Genomic DNA, 23,943 nt, shown 5'->3' with positions numbered 1-23,943 from the left:
GTATTGCTGCAAAAAAAAAGGGGGGGGGGGTCTGGTTTGCCCCTTAAGAATAACCTCTGGCTGTGTAATTTGGAACTAAGCCACTAGCCAGTGGTATGCACCTATCAGGGGAGCCTGGGGTGGTGGTTCTGCTTGTGTTTACAGATGCTGGCAGGAGCAGACAGGGAGGAGAAGAGGTTGAAGGGTGGGGAAGCATTTACACACACACATGGAGAGAGAGAGAGAGAGAGAGAGAGAGAGAGAGAGCGAGAGAGAGAGAGAACACTGCAGGTCCTTTAGGCCATGACCCCACCAGCTCTTCTAAAGGCTTCTCTCCTGCGTCTTTTCTCAGCCATATCCTGCAGCAGGCCGACGTGCCGGTGTCACCACATGGGGGCTCAGTGTATCAGACAGGGGTGACCCCTTCCATGCAGGGATCCGGAATGTACTGTACCGAGTCCAGCATGTTTGTGGTGTCCCAAGCTCTCAGGAAATCCCTGTGACATAAATATCACAGCAGGAACAGAACAGAAGCATTGGCCATGTAAACTGTGCTCAGTGCCACATTTATGGACACTTTCGACAGGAGGGACACCATGTGCTGTATGTGTCTATACAGCACTGCACAGAAATTTCTTGTTTCGTACGAAACTGTGGTCATATGTTCAGTATGCAGTACTGCATCATGATTGCCTGTTCAGTGTGCAGCACCACACTGCAGTCACATGTTCAGTGTGCAGTACTGCATTGCAGTCACGTGTTCAGTATGCAGTGCTGCGTCGCGATTACATGTTCAGTGTGCAGTACTGCACTGCGGTCATTTGCTCAGTATGCAGAATTGCACAGTGGTCACAGTAGTACACAGCAGTTCACAGTAATGCACTGCAGTCACATATTTAGTATGCAATACAACACAATGGTCAGGTGTTCAATATGCAGTACTACACTGCAGTAACATGTTCAGTATGTAGTAATACACAGTGGTCATGGTATTACACTGCAATATCATACTCAGTATGCAGTAAAACACAGCGGTCATGGTATTACACTGCAGTCACATGCTCAGTATGCAGTAAAACACAGCGGTCATGGTATTACACTGCAGTCACATGCTCCGTATGTGGTAATACACAGTGGTCATGGTATTACATGGCAGTCACATGCTCAGTATGCAGTAAAACACAGCGGTCATGGTATTACACTGCAGTCACATGCTCAGTATGCGGTACACTCACATGTACACTAACAACGGAGGTATGGATGGACCTCAGGCCGACACATTCAGTGTTCCCAGCAAAAGATAGAGCATGATAAAATGATTGTGTCTGACATATATTTGTGTGTGTGTGTGTGTGTGTGTGTGTGTGTGTGTGTATAAAAGTGCCAAAAGTCTTGTATTTTTGGTTGTTTACTTATGGTTAAGGTTAGGGCTGGGTGAGGGTTAAGGGTGTCGTGATTGTGATTAGGATTTTTCCTATAGAAATGAACGGATGGTCCCAATTTAGATAGGAAGACCAATTTGTGTGTGTGTGTGTGTGTGTGTGTGTGTGTGTGTGTGGTGTGTGCTTAGATCAATTAGATTTGCTGTTGAGAGGCAAATAGATTTTTCTTTCTCTATGTTGGTTTGGCCTTAGTAATGCTTTTGGTCATTTAAAAACTGATAAAAATAATATATGTAGTTGAGTCGGTAGTGAGAGTTTGTCGCCAAGTGAATTGTTATGGGATGTTCTGCCAACCTGCCTTGATTTCTAGCTGCACTGCGGGTATGATATACACACTAATTACCCCTCAGCTTTTACGTCATCTGGCCTCCCCAGTCTTCAACCCCAACAAACCCACCCCCCCCTGCCCTCCGCTTGTTAATAAAATTGTCCCAGTAACACACAGTTCCCAGCCAGCCAACAATACCCCCCCCCCCCCCCAGTTCCCAGCCAGCCAACAATACCCCCCCCCCCCCACCCCCCGACAGTTGCGCCGTGCCTCTCTGTAACCTTGACCAATGGCAGATCTTCAGTATCTGAAGTATGTAGACCTACATGTGTCTGTTGCGTCAGTGTTTGACCTTTGGACTTGCTGAAGTCACAAGTGGCCAGTATATGTAACAATTGTGATATGTATCTATTTATCGCTGTAAATACATTGTATTTCCATTGTGAACTTGTACCTAAGTAGTAATCAGTCATTAGGAAACAGTGTTGCAGTGCTGATGCTGCAGGACATAGAGCTGGTATGTCCATGTGTCTGTATCAGTATGAATGGAGCACGATGCCCCCTACTGGCGAAGCAGCGCTCTAAGCTGCCTGACAGCAGGTCCATGCTGTTTGGTGTCGTTCTGTTAACACCTGGCGTCTGTCCTCTGCCAACAGCAACAGGAGCAGGACCCGACCAACCTATACATCTCCAACCTGCCGGTCTCCATGGACGAGCAGGAACTGGAGACCATGCTGAAGCCTTTTGGCCACGTCATCTCCACGCGGGATACTGCGGGACGCCAGTGGGCTCAGCCGGGGCGTCGGCTTCGCCAGGTAGGGCCCAGCCCCCCTCCCCCCCCCCCCCCCCCCCCGGCTATTTAAAACAAAAGTCAAAATCTGATATTCAGGTTAAGTATTCTTTGGTGGGTGGATGGGTGGGATGGATGGATGGAAACATAACATTTTTAAAAGAAAAAGTAAAGAGAATAATTTTGACTTGTACCTCTGCAGCCAGACAGGCATTGCGTGTGCGTAAGAGCACTGTGATTCCCAGCACCTGAGCGGACGTGTCGAAACAGAATCCCCGGCAATCCCTCTGAAACCTCGCAGCCAGCCTTCCGATTTCCCGGTTTCCTCATTCCGCCCCGATTCCGTATCCTTAATGCGCTGTAACGACACGGTTCCGCAACCTCGCAGCAGACAGCCCGGCCGTGGTTCCGGCCTACGGAAGCATCTCCGATCGCCAAGCCTCGGAGTCGCTGTATTTCTTCACACACTCGTGTTTCCGAGGAAATCGATCGCATGAGAATATCAGGAGATCTCCCGCTGAAGGGGGCGTACTGTTCCAAAAAGCATTCCATGGAAAGAGATGTGGAAAAAAGCAGTTTTGTAACCAATTTAGGCTATCTGTAGTTTATCAGACACAGCACAGACCCCAGTCCTCGAGAGGGTAACAGGGGTAATTGAGTGTGCAGTGTGGTGGGAGAGTGGGCAGATGTTTGGGGGGGGTGGGGGAGTGCTATTGCACAAGGTAAACTACCCTCTTGTTTCTCTCCATTACTGCTATCAGCCCCCATTACGGCCATCAGCCGGCTAATTGTTTCAGACAAGGCGGGCTAATTTTATTAACAGCTCTTCTTGCGAGCATACCCCCTGCCCCCTCCCCACCCAAATTCAATTCAGCTGACCGCTGACCAGCGCTTTTTTCTGTAGCGTGACCAGGTGAGGCCTGTTCAGGTGGGTGGGGGAGGGAGGCTTGTGGCTTGTGCTGACAGCCAGGCATGAAGAGGCGGGGTGGGCAGGGGGCAGGAGGGCGAGGTGGCAGGATGAGGCCTAGCAGCAGACTAGGCCCGATCCCATGATCCATAAGTCAGCAGCCTGCATTTACTGAGTTAACCAGATATATTAGATATTTAGTTTCTGTTTCGTGTGATAGCTCATGCAAATGAGGTGGCACCCCCCTCCCCCCAATGGGGGCTTTTAGGGGACACATTAGTGTGATGAGGTGATGAACCCAGCTCAACCAGGGGGGCGAGTGGAGTTACGCAGCCCCCCCACCCATGAGAAAGAGACAATCTGGGGGAATATGCTCCATACCCCCGTCCCTTTACACCCCCAATACACACAGCGACAATACATCTCACGCAAGATACATCAGTGCTGCATTATAAAATGAAATGAATAGAATATCTCTGTGCTTCCTTCCTTTTATCCCTCCTGTCCTCTATCTGCTTCTCCTCCACCTCTTTTTCTCCCATTTGCTACATTGTATTCCGAAAATGTCTAACGGGCTAGATAGCGAGTGGGGTCCCGGTAGCCCCCGCAGTATAACAGCAGCGCTTTCTCCTTCCAGGATGGAGTCCACCGAAAAGTGTGAAGTGGTGATTCAGCATTTTAACGGAAAGTACCTGAAGACACCGCGCCGGTGTTCCAGGTGAGTCCACCGCTCTCATGCCTGTAGCGTTTTTACGAAGGTCATGGTGTCGACGTAGGTGGGGCTGCAGCGGGGGGGGCGAGAGGGGAGCTTTGGATGCTGTATGACCCCCTCGAAAGGGCGGGGAGGACCACGGGTGCTGGCCTGTTCCCTCAGTACTCGCATCCTTTGGCGCTCCCCCCCCCCCCCCCCCAACCTGGCTTTGCCAGCTGACGGTGAGCTAGTTAATGACAGATGATGAGAAGCCCCGCGTCCAGATGGCCCCACGCCCCTCATCCGTCCCCGGAACCCTGAGACCACTGCTGTGCTCTCCTTAGTTTGACAGCAGTTAGCAAATGGGGCCGATATTTTTCATAGGGATTCCCCAGGAACATAAACGCCTTCCTGCCAGCAAGGTGCTGGGGGGCTTTCTGGAGAAACCCACACGCGTTACAGAACTGGCCAGCTTGCTGTAATTCTTCCACAAGATGAGAGCTGCTCCTCACTGGTGTTCTTGAAGGACGTTCTGGCGGGATGTGTGGTGTCCCCCTCAGGAATCAGGAGGAGGAGACCCTCCTCTTGGTTTAATCCACAATCAGAATGCCATGGGTTTGAATGGTGGTGAATGTGGACTCGCTGCCCTGTGTTTCCTGGTGATGTATTAGGTTGAACATAGGGAGTGTTGGTGAAGGGGTGTGATTTCAGCTCTGGGAGTCCTGGCGTGTGACCTTGGCGGAGTCTCCCCCAAGTGGGGCGATGCAGGGGCTGGACGGGTGCGGTTATTTATCAGCACGCGGGCTGTCAGACGTGCCTCTGTGCAGCCGCTCCTGTGTGTGCGTACATGGTAAGTGCGTTTAGTCAGAGTGTGGCTGCGTGTGTGTGTCTGCACGCAGGCACCAGCAGGATAAAGGTTAGCCCCCCGCCACATACGGCCAGGTTCGAGGCGGGGTATTTCTGGTGCCTGCGTTGTCCATGGCAGCACAGCTGAGTGACAGGCTGGCTGCTGCCTGTAACAGTATCTCCAAATAGCCAGCGCAGTGCGACGACTCCGGTATGAGCGGCTCGTTAGCAATGTGCCGGTGTGCCGAGGCATATAGAGGGACGTCCCCCAGGCCAGAGCAAATCGAGTGAGAGGACTCACGCCGATGCCTGGGCTCCCGGGCCACTGTGGTACCCCAATCGGGGCGGATCCGGCCCCACATTCCTCCCAGAGCCACTTTCTCCCTGAGGTGTCTCTCTGTCAGCAGAGGGAGCTTAAATCCCTCCCCCCCCCCACCTTTACAGTGCCACAGGAGGTGCCAAACAGCCCCCCCCCCTCCACATTTCAATATGCAGAGAGTCTGCGGTTTCTGCTAGGTTGGCGGCTGTGATGGATGGTTCGCCCCCCCCCCCCCCAACCCCACCCGTGCTCCTTTGCAGATTCCATTTTTGTCAGCGTCCTCAGGATGCTTGTGTGCCAATCCCCCCCCCCCCACGCTGCATTCCAGGGGGGGGAAGTGGCGGGAAAACACTGTTTACTGTAATCCAGGATGATGGGTCTTCTTTGGGGATGTAGACCACCCCCCCCACCATAAATAAAACACGTGAAGCCCTTTCTCTTCAACAAGTGGAGAGAAATGAGCTGAAATAGTAGCAGCGTATCTCACAGGCGTCTGAAGATGCTCACGGTAATGGATCACAGCTCAAGAATAGAAGTACTGACAACAAAGCTCAAAGCTCAGAAATAGTATGACATCGATTTTCATTCCCCCCCCCCACCCCCCGTTCCATCTCCGCGGGTAACTGCATAGTGATGTCGTCGCCCTGTGTCTGACCGGGCAGCGGCGATCGATGGGCCCGGTCCAGCAGGAGGTCCCAGCCCGTTTCAGCAGGACGCCGGGCGGACCTGAAACGCACCTAGACTTTGATTGCACGAGGACACGTCCGTCATTTCGGGAACAGATCCTGTCCAGAGCTGTCCAAGAATGAGAGAGAGGAGCCTCTATCTGCAGTACTTTCCCAAGACAGTATAGGACAGGACAGCCCCGCTGGCGGCCACTCGTGAGATGGAGTGGGGGGGGTATAGTGTTTCGTGCTGGATTAGAGTCGAAAGGACACACACTCCCACTCTGCCGAGTGACGCAGACTTAAGGATTACATTGTCAGCACACAGGACAGGCTTTTTTGGGTAAAAATCAGGTCTTGCCAGACGTTGCTGGCCTGAATCCTGAAATCTCTGCAAAGCATCTGCCCCGATTAACTGCAGGAGAGAAGTGGGTGTGCGAATCAGCGGGTGACTCTAGCCAGGACGCGGCCTTGCCGCCGGCACCTCGGGACTTTCCAGGGGGGGTCATGAAATCGGTGATGGCGTGACCCGATGACAAAGATTAAGCATTTTAATAGTCTACAGACCCTTCGACATTTAGATGAATATATCATCTGGTTATGCGCTGTTTCAGTTGACACTTTAATTTGTACGCTACTGCACTACGTGCCTTTAATTAACACTCTTACAGTGTTCACAATGCAGTACAGTGGCCAGAAGCTGCTTATTCCATCAATCACCTCCTAAATGGAGTCCCGCTTCTTTTCATATGGGAAGTACTGCTGGGTGCCGGACGTCACCGCTTACCAAACCGAGGAGAGCTTTCCGTTTACAGAAACATTCTATAGTGACTCTCGCCATCTGTCTGAGTTACGGTAGCTATGATTTTCAGTTGCATTTTATGTTGAGATCTGCAAGGTGCCTCCATGCTATGGGTTTACAGTGAGGTCGACTGTGACCTCAGTGTAGTGTACAGTGAGTTTTACGGTGCAATCCAGTGCCCTCTACAGTGAACGCAGTTCAAAGTACGGGTCAGCAGTGAAGCACTCGATCCCCGATGCTATTCAGAGTGCGGTCAGCCATGAGGCCCGTTTTTTCCAGGTACGGTTCTGAGGAACGGTCAGCAGCGAGGACCCACCTCCCCGGTGCGGTTCAGTGTACGGTCAGCAGCGAGACCACCTCCCCCGGTGCGGTTCAGTGTACGGTCAGCAGCGAGACCCACCTCCCCCGGTGCAGTTCAGTGTACGGTCAGCAGCGAGACCCACCTCCCCCGGTGCGGTTCAGTGTACGGTCAGCAGCGAGACCCACCTCCCCCCCGGTGCGGGTTCAGTGTACGGTCAGCAGCGAGGCCTGCTTTCCCGGGTACAGTTCAGAGAACGGTCAACAATGAGGCCCACTTTCCCAGTTGAGGTTCAGAGTACGGTCAGCAGCGAGGCTTGATGTTGAGACCTTCCCGTCCACAGAACTGAGCCCGGACTGAAAAACGCTGCACAGCCACAGTCCTGCTGTCTCTCTCGCTTCCTCCCGAGAGCCGCCTCTGTAGCCCCTCTGACAGCACAATCACATAGGAGTCATTAGAGAGCTCGCAGGCAGTCATTTTCACATTGGGGGCTCTCGGCCTGCTTCCCAGCGCACCGAGTCCTGCACCGCAAACCTGTCATTTTGCGGGGCGCCCCGCTAGACAGCCAGGTCACCTGCCAGCTAATCAGCCTCCATTTAGCCGTCGGCAGTTTGAAGTTGCCACTCCTACCTGCACCCTCAGAAACTCAGCCGCTTGTGTTCATGGAAAATCACTTACAGATAAAAAGAAGAAGATGAAACCTGTTTTTATAACCGACTGAGGGCCCCCACCTACCACTGTGCTGTTTAAGCATTTTTACAGGGGCCCCGCATACATGTCCAGTCCTAGAGGCCATTTTAGCTTTTACCCATAATGCATCCTGATGGGGTCCTTGCGGCAGCCAATGCCAGATCCTTAAAAACGAGAATGAGTGTTTTTTCAGTGACCAGTCGCGGTTTGTTCATCTCAGAACACCCCAAAGGGTGTAGAGGCTGGTTGGGGGGTCACTCTGCTGCTGGAGGGGGGCGTGACGTGCCATATTGTGTTCCGCCCTGGGCCGCTCTGTCGCCACCAAGCCTATGAAATTGGGAAATCGAATTGCCACGACGACACAGAGGCATGCCTGGCTCTGCTGGGATGGAGGAGAGAGAGTGACAGGGAGCAAGGAGGAGTGAAGGACAGCACCTCCTGTACCATTTGTTTCTCCTCAGCTGACCTGTTCCATAAGCTTCCAGGGGCCTGGTCATCCTCGCCTCGCCTCTCTGCCTCCGGAGGCGCTCTCTTGCTTGACATGGGTGTATCCATTTCGGTATTTTCACGTGTCCCCACCGTCACCATTGACATTGGTGGCATCGCTGGCAATTGCACTGTCACCATCCTGAGCCCTCATCTGTCATCACGCCAGCATCAGTCGGCTGATAATTATTCTGCTGGTTTCTTTCCAGAATGTCCCCTTCTGTACAGTTGAGCTCAGAGCCTCCAGCAGCACCGCTTGGCGCTTGCCCTGAGTGCTGGCCCTTGTTTCTCAGCTTGCATTAGCACCCTGATTCTCCCGTGGTCAGGCTCCTTGATCAGAGTCACGGCTCATGGCATGAGACAGTTCATGATTGATGAAAAATTTCAAAATACTCAATATGTGGGTCATGCATTCAGTGTCCGTGAATTGACCAATTACAGTAAGCCTATTTTCTCAGAAAGCAAATAGCGTCTCTGCCTATTACCTCAGGCTAATTTGCTAGATTGCCGGATTATGCTAGTGCATCCATGGAAGCATCAGCTGGACTACAAATCCACAATTCACTGCAAAACTGGTCCTTGAGATGCTGGCAAAGAAATACGCCTGATCCACCGGTGGGGCATTCTGGGGGTGGAGAGGTGTCAGCACTGCTCCGGCAATATCGGAGGCCCCAGAGCTCCCAGAAGAACCTGTCCTCTAACTGACAGTTATACTACTTTTATCTAAAATTAATTTATCGTTTTCTCTCTCTCTTCTGCTGGTCCCACTGTGCAGCTGGGCTGAACCAGACAGTGTTGTGTGCTCTGGTGCACAGCTGGATCAGAGCTGGGCCCTCAGTCTGACGGCAGGGGGGCACAGAGGACAGACTGGCCTTGTATCGCATGCTCTGTTGGGATGTGTTCGTCTCTGCATTTGCTGCGGGGGCCTGAGGATGCATTTTTCCTACTGATTTTTCTTTTGTAACCATTTGCCTTGTTGATATTTTCTTGATACACTGGATCATCAGTATTACTGTGTTTCTGAGTGTTGGGTAATTGGCATAGGAATTAAAATGCAGCAGAATGGCCATTGATGGAAGAGTGTGTGTGTGTTGTGTGTGTGTGCGTGTGTGTGGATTAGCTTTATATTACATTGTTGGGGACCAAATGTCCACGACGATGTAATAAAAACCTGTTTCATTTGACATTCTGGGGACCGTTTTGCAGATCTGTGAATGCCAATCACATTGGGGGCACTTGACCTTTGATCTTTATCTTTGCCGCATAATACACTGCAGTCACCTGAAAACCACAATGCCTTTTTCTGCAGTGCGAATGCGACAAACCCATATTAGGGGTGTCAGGTATGTGCATGTCTGTCACAGAGGATTACCCACCTGCAATACAGTGACAATAACGAGAGGTCTGCCACCAATGCCAGATCAAATGCCTGCTTCAGCTTACATAGAGACCCTGAAACACGCACTTTAATCTGTCTTTGGGGACAGAGGAGAGGCCCCACCTGTTGAGCTTGATCCCCACCTGAGGGAACCTCCCCATGGGCTGGGAGGATGTTTAACAGGGGGGGATATGTGCTGCATTAGCGTTGCTGACTGGTCATGTGACTCAGTCTGCTTCTGATTTGATGGTCTGTAGCTCACTCCTAGTGTCTGGAGGATGTCATGGCTCAAAGACAGGAGCCATACTGGGGTTAACACACACATTCGCACACACACACACATACACAGGTAGGGTATACCTATCCTTATGGGGCCCGCTCATTCACTTCTATGGGAAAAATGCTAACGCTAACTATGACAACCTTAACCCCACCCAGCTCTAACCATAACCATAAGTAACCAAATAAATAAAAACTTGGCATTTTTAGTTTTTTGATTGCAGTCACATATTTTTTATGAAACTGAAAAAGGCAGTCCTCACAATGTACAAATGACAGGTGTTTATCACAATGTAATATATTCACACACACACTGACATGAAAAACACACAGAGACATAAGAAACATACCTCACACACATTTAAAAATACTCACAGCCATTTAAAAATATTCACTATTCACACACCCTTATACCCCAGAGTGACTAGTGTGCACTACTCCAGTGAAACTACAGCCCAACCACCACCACCACCCCCCACCCCTTGTGGTTGTCATGGCATCATGAGCTCGCTGTTGCCTAAATATGATTTAATCTCACTGGGCGGGGGCATGGGACAGGGAGTAGGTGGCTGCCTGGGGGTGGTTCGTGAAACATAGAGGTGTAACCCTAATCAACAGAGTCTGTTTTGAGTTTTCCATGCCGTGCGGAGCCAGCAGACCACCCTGCTTCTCCCCAGGCACAATGGGGGGGGGGGGGGGGGGGGGGCGCTAGAGGGGCACCCGTTAACTGGGGAAACACACAACAAACAGGAATCCGCAGGCCGCTCTTAAACTGCGGAGGGAGCGAGCTGATTACACATGCCGTGTTTTATTTCCTACAGTCCGCTTTTCTTGCCTTTGTTTGTTTTGCTTAATGTAAATTCCCCTCGGTGATGGCAGGCTTAAGCCGCTTAGCATTAGGGCTAGTGGAAGAAGTTACTGCAGGAGCGGTTATGGCGGCCGCCGTCTAAAGGCTGCGGCACCCAGAAGCGCAGCAGTCAGTATGGAATTACCGCTTATTCCCGAAATGGCATGTCGTTTCACGGCCGGCGGAATTCCTTGACATGCTCTCAGCTCCGTTTTTTTAGCGGGGCACTAAGAAGCCAGCGTGTTTCATCCATGCTCGACGGATGGAGCGCGTGAGCACTTAGGTGGCTCCTTTGATCAGTTCCGGCAGCCTGCAGTATCAGAGCTTCAAAGCCTCATGTTAAGTGCGCCGGCATCGACGGAGACGGCCCATCGCCCGCAGCCCGCCTCAGAGCCCGGCGCTGTCTTTCAGGAGCCATAGCAGCTGGCTGGTTCGGTGTGCCCCCCCCCCCCCCCCCCCCTGCCAACACTCCGTGACAAGTGAAATCCTGAATTGGGTTTCCCAAATGGAGACATCTATTATTTAAATGTTCAATCTGGACTTGAGCGCTGGAGAGTGCACTCTGTAAACCCTAACACACACGGAGGGGCTTCTCTCATAAGCAGAGGGATTTCTGTTAATGGGGAGGAGGGGTCTCCTGGAGAGAGAGAGCGTCATGCTCTGGGAGAGCAGAGTCCAGCACCTGAGACGCGGCTCCATCTCCTACGTGAACTTTCACTCAGGGAGAACCATCGCTTTTCTTGTTCACAGAAAGAAGCTTTACTCACAGAGAGTCTAGGCTGGAGGGGTAGGACCTTATCTTTGTCAGAACAGGAACCTTAATCATGAGAAATAAGGGCCCCCTCTTAGCGAGAGGGTCAAAGGGGGGGCGGGCACCCATGAAATCCCAGCTGAGATGTTGACGAGGGGCCCCGCTGCCCCCCCACGCTGCCCCCCCACGCTGCCCCCCCGAGGTCAGCTATGAATACCAGCGACAGCAGACAGGAGTCTGCCATAATGACTGCTTTCATTTGACATGAAAGCGCGCCAAAGTCTTTTGAAAAGCCGGTTTTACAAAGGGGGGGGGGGGGGGGGGGCGCCCCAGCATGGGTGACAGCGGTCAGGCACGGAGGGCGGGAGTATTTTGGGGGATTTCTCTTTGGGGATCTGTCAGCAATCCGGTGCATTATGACAGCGAGCAGGTATTTTTATACGAAGAAAACCTGCAGTTTTACACTGTGTCAATTTACACAGCTGGGGGTGGAGCAAAGGTAAACAAAGAAGAACTCGCTCTTTCTGAGCTAATTCCAGCCCACTGGAGGCCACAGTGGCGTGTGCAGGACCAGCAAACAGCCGACTGCAAATTACGAAGCCACCTGTTGCTCCTGGTCACATCCTTTCCAGTGTTTGTAAGTGGTATTAAAACATTCTTCTGGTTTAACTCTAGCAGTTTCCCTGACAGTGACTGTCATCTGGGTTACATTTAAATGGTTGGATAAAAATGAAGCCTGACTATGGGTCATTTACAAATAAGCCCAAGGCTCACTCAGTATCAAACTCTGCTGTATGATGTTTGCCATGTCTTGAAATTATTAGTGTTTTTGCCTAAACGTCTTCCTCCCTAGGTCTTCTCACTTTCTGTGTTTGTAAGACAAGTAGCATGTTTCAAACAAACATTAAAAAACGTTTATTATGAAAGACAAAGACATAATCAATAGGTAATGGGTGTTGTTCATAAGAGCAAACTGCAACAACTTCACTGCATTCAAGTTTTTAGAATATGCATTGAATCGCAGTGGATAGATTAACTGTCACCTGAAGGGGAAATTTTGCACGAGTGTAAATTACCCGCTCTTATACTGGTGGGCTTCCTCGTCCTTCAGATGTTGTTTTCCAAGATGCACTGTTGTTGTATATAAGTAAGATGTGCTTTTAGTTGAATTTGAATAGATAACCCTTGGATATATCAACACTGCAGAAAAAAAACTGTGGATAGGGTTTGCAGGATCTTGTAAAACACAATTTTCCAGTGACACTAAAATGTTTTGTTTGTTGGTGTTATCTATACTGTGACATCTTTATGTTAAATGATGTTAGCATCCGCCCTGCGATGGGCTGGCCCCCCATCCTGGGTTGTTCCCTGCCTCGTGCCCATTGCTTCCGGGATAGGCTCCGGACCCCCCGTGACCCAGTAGGATAAGCGGTTTGGAAAATGGATGGATGGATAGATGGATGTTAGCATCCCAAAATGCTCAGAATTGTGGATAATCAAAAGCCATTTTTTCTTACCTCTGGGGAAAAGAAATTCTCGTTGTGTAATAGTTCATGTCATCGCTAACATGATCACCAGGTTGTTCACTCTTTATGAACTGGAAAACAGTTCACTATAATGGTTTTTAAACCTGAAGTTAAACTGCCCATGAGTTTTAGGGGCAAACTAGGGGCAGACTGTATCTGCACTAATATGCTATGTGTTACACCGTTTCTGCACTGATACATAGGCTGTGTGTTTTACACTGTTTCTGTACTGATACACAGGTTGTGTGTGTTACACTGTTTCTGTACTGATACACAGGCTGTGTGTCACACTGTATCTGCACTGATATGCAGGCTGTGTGTCACACTGTTTGCACTGATTCACAGGCTGTGTGTCACACAGTATCTGCACTGATACGCAGCCTGTGCCTGTTACAGTACAGTAAATGTAATGGCAGACACCTCAATGTGACTCCACTCTGTATATTTCGCTACCCAGAATTCCCTTGTCTTTCCTCACGGTGTGGGGGCACAAGAGACCAACAATTTTGACAACGCTGAACAAAACACTGCCTTCTTCATCGTCATCACCATCACCCCCGCCCCCGGAGCGTTTACAGGATGCACAAGAAAGCCAGCAGTTGATGTACTTCTGCGGGTGGCTGTTGACAATCATACCGCCCACATGCCATTAAGGACACCGTGCTCAGTGCCAGGGAAAATATTGCTCTTCCTGTTTGCAGTTAGGGCACACCCAGTCTCTGCTTTTGCTCAGGCTCGCGTGACAAGCAAGTCACATTAAAGGTGCCCCAGCAAGTGTAAAGCACATGTCACTGCACTGTAATTACAGTGAGGGCCCCGCGCACTGTAAATGACGCTGTGGCCCTCATTGCATCAGCCCGCACTGCATCAGCTACCGCTGTGGCTTGCATTGGTAATTAATTGGATCTGGCACTTCTGCTCTTTGTATCATTAACAACTCTGGGTACTGGGGAAAGCTGAGCCCGCCCCCCCCCCCCCCCCCCGCACTGCCCCCAGCCACTTCTCTCTATCTCTTTTTCTTTCTCATTTTTTCTCGATGAATCATGGGCTGAAAAGGGGGCTTTTATTCAAGAATATGTGAATCGTTGAAATTGGGACGATTTGATACACCAGCTCTCGGGTCCGGAGTGGAGCGCCATGAACCAATAAACGTCAACCCGCACTGCTGATAGAAAAAGTGCACCTGATATACGGAGCCCGAAAATCCCTCGTGTTACATTTATTCTCCTGCAGGTCCCCTCATAACATACAGCTAGACAACAGCAGCGATATTGCAGCTGCAATAAGATTCCTGCTCACTGCCGCCCATTTGAGTGTGTGTGTGTGGGTGCTAGGTGCAATGCATGCTGGGATAATGGGCGCTAGATTACCGCAGATGATGGTGGTGAATATTGCATCAGATCTGCTCTCGTCTCACTCGTCGCAGCTCCACGCGGGTGTGCTTCATGTTTAAGGAAGACCGTGACGGCATTTCCCGTGTGTGTGTTTGAGGGACGACCCCAATAACGGCATCAACAGCCAGCTGAAGCTTCCCAAAAAAGGAGTCTTCCAGAATCCACTGGTTCCGAGCAGAACATTTTGGTGGTAGAGGGAGCACCATCAAACTTGGCTCAGATCCACGGCCCGTTCTGCCCTATTGGGTGATTGTTGCTTGGTCCAAGGCTGCCTTCCACGGTCTGCAGGCAGGGGGCGCCAGGACACACGCGTATCTTTGCTCCCCCCGCTCTGTTTTTCTGCAGAGCCATGACCCGCAGCTTACATATGCTTGGAGCAGTAGTGGAGGGGGTCTCTCCTCTCATATAAATGTTACTGGAGTGGGAACAGCGTGGGATCCTCGCCCACCAGCTAGCATTGGCATGGCTCCTGCTTTGTCGCCACCGGCTCCTCACACCTCCTTCCTGCCCCCGCTCTGCCCTGACGTGTACTGACCTGCTGCCCTGGGGCAGATGATCCTCCCCCACCTGCTGCTTGAGCTGAGTCACGCTGGGTGTCGCCAGAGATGTTGCTCAGAGGCCCCTGCGAGACGTATGGGGCTCCTTGCTGCGGAGGTCTAGGTACGGATGGTTATTTGGTTCTTAGACATTGGACCCCGGTCACCTGACCGCCTGGATGGGGCTGCCTGTGGGTCGGCTGCTGGCCTATTCTTTTTGCCCATTAATTGGCAAGCTGTTCACCGCTAGCGCATCAAAGACAGGAGCGTGGGCTCTCCTGTTTGTGCCGCCGTGACTCATGCCGGCTTCGCTCGCGGGCATCCCTGCCGGCTGTCCCTCCTAAACAGAACCGAGACTGAGCTGCAAAAGCAGCTTGATCGACCGGAGAGTCCAGAAACGAGGCAGGTCAGGCTAAGCTGCCGTATCGAGCATGTCGGCAGGTGACAGTCTGAAGGTCTGCAGTTCCCAAACTGCCACCCCCCCCCCCCCAGAGTTATCGACTCAGTTTCGTCTGATCGCCGTGTGACAGGAAGCACATTCTCGGCGGAGGCGCCGGCTCTCGATTTGGCTACGTGCTGCATCGCACCTTCTGAGGTCAGCAAGACACCAACCCCCTTGACAGCAGTGTCTATTCACTGATTCCACTGAGACCCCAACCCCGCCCCCATGAGCCTGTCACCTATCCTGGCAGCAGGCTAGGCTGGGTCACTGCTGAGCTAATGACTTTGGTATGACCGCCAGCGCCCCCTGTTGACAGGGGTAGTCTCAGCCCCTTCTGCCTGGTGTAACTCGTCCTCTTTTCTTCCCTGAGCTGTGCCTGGGTGTCGGTGGGGGGGGGGGGGGGGGGGGGGGGGCGACAGTGTAGCTGGCAGCCTCTCTGAGGACACCTGTGCAGGCTGTCCTTGTGGGCTGTCCAAGACACCTAACGGGGTGCGAGCCCCCAGTAAGTTTGCCTGATGCTCTGTAAGACCTCCTCCGAGGCCGTGTGGAGGATGGAGTGTCTGGTCACGTGACAGGAAGTTACCTAATGGGGGAAAACCGGTAGCGCTCCACCTTGCTGGAGCTAGGTACAGAAGAACAGAAGATCATTTCAACCCTCAATGTACAGGAGGGGAGACTTGCAGAATATAGATAGAGGAGCAATTTTCCATACATATATAATAATTCTATGGTATTGACCCGCTTATTGTAAATTTTTTATGAAATGCGACTTTGAATAAGACCAAAGCAGGGCTGAAGCTGGGAGTCTCTGGTTGCAGCAAAGCACATGGTCAAGCCAGCGCAGTCCTCTTCTTTGGTGAGGTGTGAGGATCCACCTTTGATTTATTAAGCCCCAACGTCCAGAAAGGGCCGCAAAATGAGGGAATTTAACACAGATCCCCATAAAAAGTGAAATAAATAAAATATACACAGGCAGCCTCAGTCATAAGTCTGAGTGCACAGTGGTGAGGTCATCTTGAAAGCCGGCCGCTCACCGCAGGTGAAACATCTCCGCTGTCACACACCCACCTTCCCGAGATGGAGCACCTTCCTAGGCGAGAGAGAGGACTGTCTGTGCGCTGCATGAACTTGTTTGTGCATCTCCATGGCAACTTGGGCAAAGACGGTTCAATTAGTTCGGTCTCAGAGGGTCTCATTAGTAGCGTTTGTTGACTTTGATGCAAAACGTTTCCTACAGTATTTTAATTTTTTTTTTTTTTTTTTTAGTATTTTCTTTTAGGTGTTTAAATGAATCATAAATAAGTGGATTCAGCTCATGAACTTTAATGCAGGGCCACTGGTTTCCTTTTGTACCAGCGGAATGTATTTCTAGAACGAGGCATGACCTAGAGGGGAACAAAGCATAAGAACTTTCCCATAAACCCCCGGCGCCTCCCTATGCACCCGACGTACAGTAGGACCATAAAATGTAAGACTTATAAGAGCCTTTTCAAACATCCATTTGCTGTTGGAGAATTTGCCTTTTCCCACAGTGCTTGTTTGCTTTTTATCGACCTCTTTTAACGATCTTTGACAGATGGCTCTGGCGTGTTATCGCTACAGGAAGGGATCCTTACAGGGACGAGATGAAATGCCGCGTGCGAGTGTGTGTGCGTGCATGCGTGCGCGTGTGTGCGCGCTGAGAGAGTCGGCCGGCAGCTCCTCCGCATGTCGTTGCACTAATGTGGCCGTGATGACAGGATGCTGGGCTAGGATTCCCCAGTGGACACAGGTGTCTGGTACACTGGCAGCTGGTCACATGGGTTCGAGGGGGTCGGGTCTGAGCCCCTGTCCCCCCCCCCCCCCCCCCCCCCCAGCCATAAAGACTCCAGGACAAATTTGGCCCTTATGGATGCCCACACAAGCCCCAGTGTTTCACTCATTCTGGCACTCATTCCCAGAATGCTGTGCGGTGTGCTGGACGGGGGAGGGGGGAGGCACATCCCATCTTTCCTGTAACTGCTGTCATGCCCCCCCTCCCCCATTTATTTTTTCTACACTACAGTTTTTTTTTGTTTTCTTGTTTAGTCTTTTGCAAATCCCATCTGGGTGGGGAGGCCGATCAAAGCCAGTCTCTCAGGACTGGCGGGACAATCAGTCTGCTTTCTGCTGAGAAGACGCCAAACACACACACACACACGGACATGTGTACAGATGTACACACACACACCCACGGACACGGACATGTGTACAGATGTACACAAACACACACACACACACGGACATGTGTACAGATGTACACAAACACACACACACACGGACATGTGTACAGATGTACACAAACACACACACACACACACACGGACATGTGTACAGATGTACACAAACACACACACACACACGGACATGTGTACAGATGTACACAAACACACACACACACACGGACATGTGTACAGATGTACACAAACACACACACACACGGACATGTGTACAAATGTACACAAACACACACACACACACGGACATGTGTACAGATGTACACAAACACACACACACACACGGACATGTGTACAGATGTACACAAACACACACACACACAGACGTGTACAGATGTACACACACACACACACATGGACCGGTCGCACTGGTGAAGAGGGCAAAATGTCAGATTTAGAATTAATGATTTGTAAGAGGTTGAGCAATTTCACACGTCGCTAATCTCTTTCTGTGATTACTAAAAAGGAGTCATTCTTTTTGTTACTAAATATCAATGTACTTAACTGTCCCAAGGGCAATTTATAATAATTTTTCTAGTGCACTCTAATATTCTGAGTGTGTGTGTACATGTGTGGCACTCCCTGGCACTCTGACTCCAAAGTTAGCTAAATGGCAGCTTCAGTGCCCCTAGTGGGTATTTACAGAAAGGCAACCGAAAGCGTGAGAAGCCTTAAAAGAAGTACAGGCCAAGAGTGGGACATGAGAAAACCATTCCAGGGGCCTTTCTGTGTGTTTGAGCGCAGTTTCTGGCCAGCAGAGATGCTTGGGAAAGCTCTCCAAAACATATTTACCGGTGCGATTACAGCGATTATTTTTTCAGCGGGGGGGGGGAGGAGGAGGGTGTGTGATGCGCTTTCATGATCTGCCAGCTCTGACTGAGCGGAATTTTCTTTTAAATGAACCTGCCAACGGCTGTGGAGTCCAGTGAGTTCTGATAGTGAGGTAGGTGTATGTGGGCGGGGGGGGGGGGGGGGGGGAAGGAGGAGGCTGGGAGAATACAAAGGAAAGGAAGAGGACTTTAGAAGGACGCAACTTTTCAATGGGTTTTCCTGGCCCCCTGGGCCTCCTTAGTGAGCCTCTGCTGGTATGTGAACAAGTATGGATCTGACACGTGTGTGTGTGTGTGTCTGTGTCGCCCCACAGCCCCTAGTGAGCCGCTGCTGTGCAAGTTCGCCGATGGAGGTCAGAAAAAGCGGCAGAACCAGAGCAAGTACCCCCAGAATGGACGGGCCCTGGCCCAGAGAAGGCGAGGTGAGTGCAGGCGTGTCTGCTGTCTGCGAGGTTACGCTCACACAGCCAGATCTGCACAGCAGCTGCGGAAATGCCCGTGCAGAAACACGACTCACACTCACACACACAAACAGTCTTATGTTTTTGGGGGGTCCCCATTCATTTATATGGACAAAACCTTAATCTCAACAATGACAACCTTAACCCCAACCCGGGCCCTAACCTGAACTATAAGTAACCAAACTAAATGCAAAACTTTGGCATTTTTTCGTTTTTGAGTACAGTCTCAGATTAAAAAAAATGATGGTAATCCTTGTGGGGACTAGAAAGATGAATAAAAAAGTTTTAACCAATGTAATATACACATTACCCCCCCCCCCACACACACACACACACCCCACCACATTCTGAAAACTAAAGCAATTGCATTTGTAGGAGCCCAGCCTGAAATTGAAATCATATGAGTCTTTTACAAGAACAACAGTGAGATTATGAGTCCTGGCCCTTAGTTCCCCATTTTAAACCAGTTCTTAACGAGCACTGACATCTGGCCACATTTAGACTTGAACATCTCAATCAGTCATTTAATCTAAACCCCCCACCCCCCGCCCGCCTTTCCCAGACAAGCTCCATCCAGATCAGGGCTCCATGTATGCAGCTGGCCTGCTTCCAACACTAGGGAATTCTGGGAAAGATACTCCACCCTTTGCGGGGGACCCAAAGGCAGCTATCAGTGTTATTGGTTCACAGGAAAAACAAAAAAAACAAGCTGTGAGAGAAGTAGCACATATGGGGGATGACTGCTTGGTTGAATTGAGCATGACAACAGAACACTCTCCCCAGAAATGCGATTTTCGCAACATGCAAATGCACCCGGCTAAATGCTGAACTCGCTGCTGGCCTGAATTGGTCCTGAAGGCAAGTCGTGGTAACAGCTGCGCGAATCAAGCATTTTAAACGTAAACGCTGCCCTGACTTTTGCTTTTCCCCCCCCCCAGTCGTCTCCGTTTACTTTATGAATTTTTTGTGTCTTTGGTGATAAACGGATCAAATTGGTTTTTTAACAGCTGAGAAGCCACCCCAAAGTCACCCGGCGGAGCACGCTGTGGCTTTTTCTGCAGTCATGTGGGAATCGCTAGGTCGCTAGGCCGTAAACACGCTTCCTTCCCTCCGTGTCTGTTGCCCGCCCCACTCCGCCTCCATATTTTCCCTGTGAGTTATGGTCACATGAGGGAGGAGTCACACGACACTGTTGCGTCATTGAAATATCGCCACGACAGGCCCTTAAATGGGGAGCACGTACGCGCAGGTGCACCTGCAGGGGGCGCTCGCGGAGGGATGAGATTCCAGTGCGGCTGCACGACAGTAATTATCGGAGAGGCCCTCATCCATCTCCAGGCAGGAGTTAACACTCAGGGGCCCGGTGGGGCCGCTTCAGACGCCCGGCCCCTGCAATTTGTCTCCAAAAGCGGGGGGAGGGGGGGGTGGAGCAGCTAGCAGCGTCGCGACAGAACAAAAGGAAAAGTAAAGTGCTGCTGTCAGCAGTTTGCCAGCCTCAGACACAATTTACAGCACTGCGATTTTAATCCCTGGCGCTGAGTGTTGCCGACTGACGCCCCAGGCTCATTATGCACCGGCGTCTGCCTTCTGCTTGGCGTGTGATTGCAACATGCCTGACCTGACTGCGTTATACACCCCTATAACGTGCTCACTACATGCTTGTCACGTGTTCATTGTGTGCCTGACGTGTTCACTGCATGCTTGTCATGTGTTCATTGTCTGTCTGACATGTGTTCCTATGTGTCTGTCATGTGCTTATTGTGTGCCTGTCATGTGCTCACTACATGCTTGTCATGTGTTCACTGCGTTTGTTATGTGATTACTGTGTACCTCTGGCATCTCATTTGTCATATGCCATAAACATCACATTCTCATCTCCTCATCTTAACGTCACAGAAGATGTCTGGGTGGGCGGGCGGGGGGGGGGGGGGCATTGCAGGGTGATGGCAGCATTGCATGAGCCAAGGTGTGTCAGATGTCAAATGGACAACAGCAATCAGCTTCAGCTCTGAGCTGTCTGAGGGACCCACCAGGAGACAGTCACAGTGCCCCCTAGTGGCCAGTGACTGGGCGATACGCTCCACCCATATTGATCCTTCTAGAAGAGCAATGGTTGGCAAGGGGAGATTTACGGCTCGTCCCACATATCTTCCAGAGCCTGAGTTCGTTTTCCACGCAGGTCTCTCTAGAAATTAAGAGGAATAGTGGGGGTGAAATTCGCTATCGTCAGCAACTCTGTTAAAGGGTAAAAATGTAGTTATTGCCCCCCGGAGACTCTCTGTGTGGGGGGGGGGGGGGGGGCAGCCTGGATTCCACAGCAATGGGTTGGCGATTATAAGAGCCTGGCTCTCATTGCGACCTGGGATCTGGTGATGTCTAATATACCGCGAACAGTAAGGGAAGTGCTGGGATTTTCCTGCGGAATTGTATGACCTGGACAGCCACGTTGGCACGAGCAGTACTCTCCCCGGCCACGTGAAACCCAAATAATGGTTGTATGACGAAATCACAAACAATTGTTCCACAACATCGTATTTCCAGTCCATTCGGGAGAATAAGCGGTTCTGGCAGAGTGTACAGGCCATGATTGGTACGTATGTTGATGTCATTGGTCTGATTTCTTGGCTTCCTGTCTCTCTCTCCTTCCAGACCGGCATGGCACTGACGTATGATCCAGGAGCGATGCAGAATGGGTAAGGCCCCCCCACCGTCTGGCGGGTCGGTCCCCTCCTCCTTCCTGATCTCCTGCCATGGAAAAGTCTTGATCCTGCTCCTGTGGACGGGTTGAAAAAGCAAACCCGTGACCCCTGATCCATAACCCTCTTTCTTCCACTATGCTGTGGTTTCAAGCCCATTAGATGGGTTGTAAATAACTGCGAGCTTTAGGACTTCCAGAGACTCTCTTCATCTCCACACAGCACAAAAACACCTTCATCCTCCTCTCCCTCCTTCTTGTCCAGCATGTCTCCTTCTCCCCCATCTCTCCTCTCCTTTTATTTACTGGCATGGATGCACCTTTCCACAGTCATTCTAAGACACAGTGTTTCTGTTTATCAAGTACTTATGAAAATGAACATCATTCCTTGACTTGGACGCCCCCTAGCTCTCAGGGTGATATTCGCGTATGCCTTTGTTGTTCTGGCTTAGGGCAAAGATGTTCATTAACGAGGAACACATGTGAAACACAATTCCTCAATGCGTCCGTGATGTTTGGCTCTGTGTTACAATGATTGGCGTGTCGTCGCTCAACATGGTGCCCTTCCTATACACTCACGCACCACATGACCCGGCGATCCCTCTCGATTGGCATCCTCACACATCCATGCCCCTTCTTAACCAATCATATTTTATGGAGTGGTGAACCCTGCTGACAATTAGCGCTGTCGTACCGGAGACAGTTAGCGAGCTAAATAATTAACATCCAAGCTGTTTGCATTTATTGGAACTGAAGTAGCAGACAAAATAAAAATGTAATGATTAATGCCAAGGAGGAACGCGTAAACAATCCTCAGTGTGGGACCGCCCACGCCTGTCTATCCTGTTCCATTTGCTTCCTTGGCTTTTAATTGGCTGAATTTTCATCTTTCCCATCATGCTGAGACATGTCACGCAGCCCTCTGCCCATTCACCGTGGCGTGCTGTGCTACCGTGTTGGTTATAAGCTTAGTTTTCCAGGTCCCCTGGTCAGTGACTCATGCTAAGGGGAAATCGGGATTCCATTGGAAACATAGCCTCCGATTTCCATGCAAGTACGGCACAGACATGGCCTTGTTCCCAGGCCTATAAGCAGTACATGTAAACCATGTATGTCTCATTCAGCATTAAGCTGATGTTCTCTGACTGACCATTGGGTGGAGCACTGTCTGTAGCATGTGAAAGAGAGTTGCTTGGATAACAGCCTCAGACTCATCAGGCTGCTTTGCCAGCGAATGACAGTTCTTGTCCTGAAAGCCGTGGTGCCTGTTGGACTAGGCTGTTTTTGGTCTTGGTGGTAACAATGCCTGTAGGAATATTCCAAGCTAATCCTGAAAGCCACAGTGTCTTAGACTTGTGCCTTGAGGTCACAGTGATTGTAGTACTAGGTTGTATTTGGCCTTGAGGTCACTGTGCCTGTAGTACTAGGCTGTTTTTGGCCTATGAAATCACAGTGCCTGTAGTACTAGGATGGTTTTGGCCTGGGAGATCACAGTGCCTGTAGTACTAGGCTGTTTTTGGCCTAGGAGATCACAGTGCCTGTAGTACTAGGCTGCTTTTGGCCTAGGAGATCACAGTGCCTGTAGTACTAGGCTGCTTTTGGCCTAGGAGATCACAGTGCCTGTAGTACTAGGCTGTTTTTGGCCTAGGAGATCACAGTGCCTGTAGTTCTAGGCTGTTTTTGGCCTAGGAGATCACAGTGCCTGTAGTACTAGGCTGTTTTTGGCCTAGGAGATCACAGTGCCTGTAGTTCTAGGCTGTTTTTGGCCTAGGAGATCACAGTGCCTGTAGTTCTAGGCTGTTTTTGGCCTAGGAAATCACAGTGCCTGTAGTTCTAGGCTGTTTTTGGCCTAGGAGATCACAGTGCCTGTAGTACTAGGCTGTTTTTGGCCTAGGAGATCACAGTGCCTGTAGTTCTAGGCTGTTTATGGCCTGGGAGATCACAATGCCTGTAGTTCTAGGCTATTTTTGGCCTGGGAGATCACAGTGCCTGTAGTACTAGGATGTGTTTAGTCTTGAATGTTATATTTTCTGGAACATTCCAAGCTGGTCCTGAATCCTAGAACATCTTGTGCTAGTGCTTGTGTAGGCCTGCTCTACCCTGGCCCTGGATGATCACAGACCCTCTCTCGCTCTCTGTCTCCTCCTGTAGGTTCTACTCCTCCCCCTACAGCATTGCCACCAATCGGATGATCGCACAGACCTCCATCACGCCCTTCATTGCTGCTTCACCTGTTTCCACATATCAGGTGAGGAACAAGGAGGCTGCTGTATGCCGGTGTGTGTGTGTGTGTGTGTGTGTCTGTGCCTGTGGGTCTGTGTGAGAGATTTCACTCAAAGATATGAGTCCATATTAGAAATATTGGC

At 50.7% G+C, this 23,943-nt stretch overlaps 1 protein-coding gene across 1 annotated transcript in view; it reads left to right on the top strand.

Annotated features, from left to right (window-relative positions):
* Positions 1–23,943, top strand: part of LOC125748586 (RNA-binding motif, single-stranded-interacting protein 3-like) — a 157,891-nt gene that overhangs the window by 114,416 nt on the left and 19,532 nt on the right. Inside the window, 8 exon segments of the mRNA XM_049024886.1 lie at positions 2,346–2,456; positions 2,458–2,504; positions 4,024–4,089; positions 7,236–7,249; positions 18,736–18,821; positions 18,823–18,843; positions 21,532–21,575; positions 23,729–23,825. Of these exon segments, the coding sequence (XP_048880843.1) occupies positions 2,346–2,456; positions 2,458–2,504; positions 4,024–4,089; positions 7,236–7,249; positions 18,736–18,821; positions 18,823–18,843; positions 21,532–21,575; positions 23,729–23,825 (486 nt within the window).

Source organism: Brienomyrus brachyistius, chromosome 9 (assembly GCF_023856365.1).
Source record: "Brienomyrus brachyistius isolate T26 chromosome 9, BBRACH_0.4, whole genome shotgun sequence".
Lineage (NCBI taxonomy): Eukaryota > Metazoa > Chordata > Actinopteri > Osteoglossiformes > Mormyridae > Brienomyrus > Brienomyrus brachyistius.
The sequence above is the reverse complement of the archived record's forward strand: the minus strand, read 5'-3'. Positions and strand labels throughout refer to the sequence as shown.